General features: G+C 28.9%; 1 protein-coding gene across 1 annotated transcript; it reads right to left on the reverse strand.

Moving 5' to 3' along the window:
• Positions 1-338: 338 nt before the first annotated feature.
• LOC108730191 (putative nuclease HARBI1) lies at positions 339-2,325 on the reverse strand. The gene is made up of 4 exons (XM_018459744.1): positions 2,230-2,325; positions 1,283-1,383; positions 939-1,206; positions 339-869 (listed from the first exon to the last, which is right to left on the reverse strand). The coding sequence occupies exons 1-4, from the start codon at positions 2,323-2,325 to the stop codon at positions 339-341; spliced, it is 996 nt and encodes a 331-aa protein (XP_018315246.1).
• Positions 2,326-5,034: the final 2,709 nt, after the last annotated feature.

Raw genomic sequence — 5,034 nt, forward strand, 5'->3', positions numbered from 1 at the left:
ATGTTACATCAAAAACATACGTAATAAAAATGCAATAGAATTATAATATAAGTATACATTTATTTTGTATCATTACATAACTTTGACGTCACAGAGCAGTGCATCGACTCGATATTTTATAAAAGCTAACTGAAAATGAAGGTAAAATGTAGAAGCAATAAACCTTTTCAGTAATAATGAAGACTGTTTACATATAGACCGAAAAAGCTACAATGTTTTATAGTTTTTAATTTTGTGATACGCTTAATATTTTACGAAAACTTATTGAAAAAAAAAGATAAAAAGTACATTTTATAACATTTGTCATGCGATTGCATACATATACACATATTAATTTATTACATTCTCATATGCAGAGTATTTTTTATTCTATCACGTTTTTCTTTTCCTTGTCTATGTAACAGAGTATTCAGTTCAAGATCGTTTATATTATTTTGTATCTGATCTTCAACTATTATAGGGATTTCAATCATGTCATTCTTCATCAAACATATATTGTGTAAAACACAACAGGCCATGATGTAATCAGGAATCAGATCAATTCTTCTCATTGGTAGTTTATCAAGAAGAATTCTAAACCGTGTTTTTAAAAGAGCAATGCTACGTTCTACTGTCATTCTTATGGAAGATAAACAATAGTTATAATTTTTTTGTCTTTCAGTTAATCTACCATTATCTTTGTACGGTACAAGTAAAGTTTTGAAAATTTTATAAGCAGCATCACCAATTAAATGAGTATCACGTGGAAACTTAATTGGATCGCTGCAAAAATCTTGTAGCATTGACACATTAAATACTCTTTGGTCATGCACTGAGCCAGGATATCCTACATAACAGTGTATGAACTCCATCTTATGATTGCAAACTATCTGTAATTTTAATTATTAGTTAATCTTAAATTATTTGAATTATGTAATAAACAATATAAATATTACTACCTGCAATTGAATGGAATGGTATCCTTTACGATTAATGTAACTCTCATGGTTTTCTTGTGGGGCTTCTATTTTTATATGAGTTCCATCAATCATGCCAATTATTCCAGGAAATCCTTTTTTTTCTTCAAGAAATGTAGCACATTCCATTGCTTCTTCTTCTGTTGGCCATTTAATATAATAATTTCGAAGATTGATCAAAGCATTTACAACTCGTTTTACTGATCGCCAACCAGTAGCTTTACCTACATCAAAACGATCACATATAGATCTGAAAGAAGAGTTTGTCAATAATACAAGATGATTAAAGAATATAATATATATATTATTAATATTTAATATTTTACCGATTTGAATCTGGTGTTGCAAGTGTCCATATCGTCATTAGTAGTTGTTTTTCAGGACTAATAGTATTTCGACCAGATTGATTACGATTTTGATCCTCTTTCTTTTTTAATTGTGGTTTTATAATTTCTAATACAAAATTAAATGTTCCTCGCGACATCCTGTAGTTAGTTATTCATTTTATATTATTATTTTTTTTATAAAAGTATTTTTTCAATTACTTTTTTTTCGTAAATCTTACGATTTAATTATTGCAATAATAAATTCTACGATTTAAATCATTATTACCTAAAGTGTTCTTTAAATCCTACATCTGAAAGATTTTGCACTATATTTTCAATATAATTTTTTATGCGTGCTCTTGGTATCAATAATCCTCGTTTCGAAATTTGCTTTAAGATATTTAAAATATACTCATCGTCATCATCTGAAGAACTGTCGGAATTATATTCCATACATATGACATTAGATATGACATTCTGAATGCCAATTATAATCGGTATTTCATTTGCCATTAGTTGCACAATAACGGAATTTTCTTTTTTAAGTTAAAACTAGTACTCATAAATCGCAGAAGCAAGCACGGAAACGGAATTACATGGAATCCAATGAAATTTAATAAATTAGGTTAAGTTATATGCATATCACGCTCGATTTACTGCAAATGCGTTCCGATTTATAACTGCTGTCAGTTCTGCTGCGAATTTCGGACCGGCTAAAATGTAGTGATTTCAGTAGTGGTACTGTCAGCGTTGTCAGCAAATTTCGGAACGCACCCTGAATAATTGTAAGAAATGCATGAAAGGATAGGCCGTCGTAATAACCGAACTCAGAACGTTGAATGAATTGAATAAGATGTACTGGTTATATTTCGATGTGGATATAGATAACTGATAATCTTGGTTTCACATAAATCAAACGTAAGAGACAAACACAAAATGCAACGTACACGTTCGCTTAATCCTGGCTCGCTACTCCACCATCTTCTCTTCTTCTCTATCTCTATCACTATCTGCGCCACCGGTAAGATGCTGTTACTGCGCATCTTGAACAACGTCACTGTCTAGTGATTAAGGCGCGATATTTAAATAAAATAATCTCACAATATCAATTATTTTTCATGGTAATATATTGTTAAATTTAGATAATATACACTTTATGTATGTTCATTTTAAACTGGCACCTTTATTAATAATATATCAGTTACTTTTCTGGTAATATATTATTTTAGATAATTATTTAAATTTTTAAAGGGTTAAATTTTTTTGAACATGGCCTAAACTTTTCATTTTTATGATTTTTTTGGGTTATTTTTATTGTTAAAAATTAGAGATGATAAAAAAAATTACATATACATATCTTAGTTAGTTAAGAGTGTATCATTTGGATTCTAATTTTTATTTTGGTACAATAATTTTTTTCGAAAAGTAATAATTCTTAACAGAGAATTAAAGTTGTTATTACATGAGTTGGAATAAGTAAAGGATTCTCGAATGAAAAAAACAAAATTTGTATTCACTCAAATAATATTTTGTACAAGCATATGTTTGATTCAATAAAACAAATTTTAGTTAAATAAATAGGAATACTAAATCCAAAAAAACTTTTTTATCTGTGTACTTTATCTTACTGTATTCATTATATATTAATGGACAATGGAGCGCAACTTATTTTATTTGTCATAATCGAGAAGTCACCGTTATATTATTCTGTAGCCTCCAACTTTCTTTCTTTATATGCAATAATCATAATTCACGATTGTCACATTACTGCGATTTTCAATGTATTCTTTTAATTCTTGGAAATTTAAATTTATTAAAAATGCAAAAAAAGATGACGAACTGGAAGTTTGAGAAGTAATTAAAATATGTAGATAAAAAAGAAGTATTGTGTGATAGCGCTGAGATCTAAGACTTGTATATATCGATTGCAACGATGGCAGAGATAGCGAACGTAGCAAATTTATACCAACATTCATTTTTAAATAAGGCAGAACTTATCGTAATAACTGACATGCATCTAATAGCATACGGATAGTACGACTTTGTAGAATTGCATGTTATGTTTCATGAAATAATTAGCAAAACTTATTTATGCATGAATTATATACAGCGGAAGTCAAAGTAGTTCTTAGATGAAAGAGAATAAAAAAAGCGATACGGTATGGAACGCAGACGAGAGAAAATGAAACCTGCAATATAATATAGCATCTTCAGAACGTTGTCTCGCAAGAAATACTTTTTATCGAGACTTCGCCTAAGATCTTAGAGACCTTTCTTTAGAATTTCAATCGAGAACGATGCACACTCTTCCGCTATCGTTCGCACTATTAACATGCACTGGATACTGGCGACCTATTAACTTGACATCCATCAAATATTGGGCATATACCGTTTATTCCATTACCATGAATTTTTTACTTCATTCATTTACATTTTGTGGTTTAGTCGACTGTTTTATAAGCGAGGATCTTAAGACATTCATCGAGAAATTCTCGCTATTCCTGTCAGTACTTGGCGTTAGCTGCAAAGTGACAAATCTGGCGGTACGTCGACACGAGATCATCAATCTCACCGATATGTTGTTGGATGACATCTGCGTACCCCGGAACGCTCACGAAACGAATATTCAGCGACGCTTCGATCGCAATGCGAAGTACGTATGAAAATACAATAATTAGCCTCAAAAGCCCCAAAATTACATTATAATATATTATTGTAATTAAAAGATTGAAAAACTATTTTGTATTTTAGAAAAGTATTTTGTATTTCATAAAAATTTTGGAAATATTTTATATTGTGTATTTCAAATCGAAAGATTGATAATATTTTGTATTTTGTATTTTAAATATTTTAATGATGTATTGTATTATAAATACTTCAATGATTTTGCTCAGCCTTGCCTTTACATAGTAATAGCCCTAACTTATCGGCCTGGATATCTATTATGGAACATGTATGTCGGAATAAATTCCGATCGGAAATATTCCGTTTTCCATTGAAAATACAATAAAAATCCAGGGAATAATTGAATAATTCCAATTGGAGATTATGGAACAAATCGAAATGGGTACAATTTATATATCCATAATAGCCCTGTTGAAAATTCTTGTAAGTTTTTTTTTCCAGATCTTAAAAGAGTATGTGATCAATCAAAATTACTAAATGAACGTAAATGATCATATAAGAATCTTACATAATTTGTACATGAATCTCACCAGTAATGTTTAATGACCTAGGAATCTGAAATGAATCGTATACGACGATTTATATCGCAATGAAAAGATCTTGCCTTAACCTTATAAGAAACTTTTAAAAAGTAGTTTCTTTACAGGATCATCTAAGAATATAGTATTAATTATATATGATTCTGAAGTGTTTCATGAAAGATTATTTATCAGTATTAAAAAATATATAGTTACGAAATAACTTATCTTTCAAGTTGGTGCAGGAAATTGGCATGAATCGTATACAACGATTTATATCACAATGAAAAGATTTTAATTACTTTAGCCTAGAGATGAAAATGACCAAATTTTACGATAATTTACTCGGTAATTTACTGTAAATAGTCAGTAATTTATGGAGGCTGGTAAAATGGTAATTTAAAAAAAATTATAAAAATAAAGTAATTTGATATAAGAGTATTTAGTCATTAAGTTAAAAAGTTTAAAAACACTTTATTTAATTTAAATTTTTATTTTGATACTACATATTGATAATCCTAAAAAAATCATAAAAATGAAAAATTCAGG

This window comes from Mycetomoellerius zeteki, unplaced genomic scaffold (genome assembly GCF_001594055.1).
Source record: "Mycetomoellerius zeteki isolate Tzet28-1 unplaced genomic scaffold, Tzet1.0 scaffold851, whole genome shotgun sequence".
NCBI lineage: Eukaryota > Metazoa > Arthropoda > Insecta > Hymenoptera > Formicidae > Mycetomoellerius > Mycetomoellerius zeteki.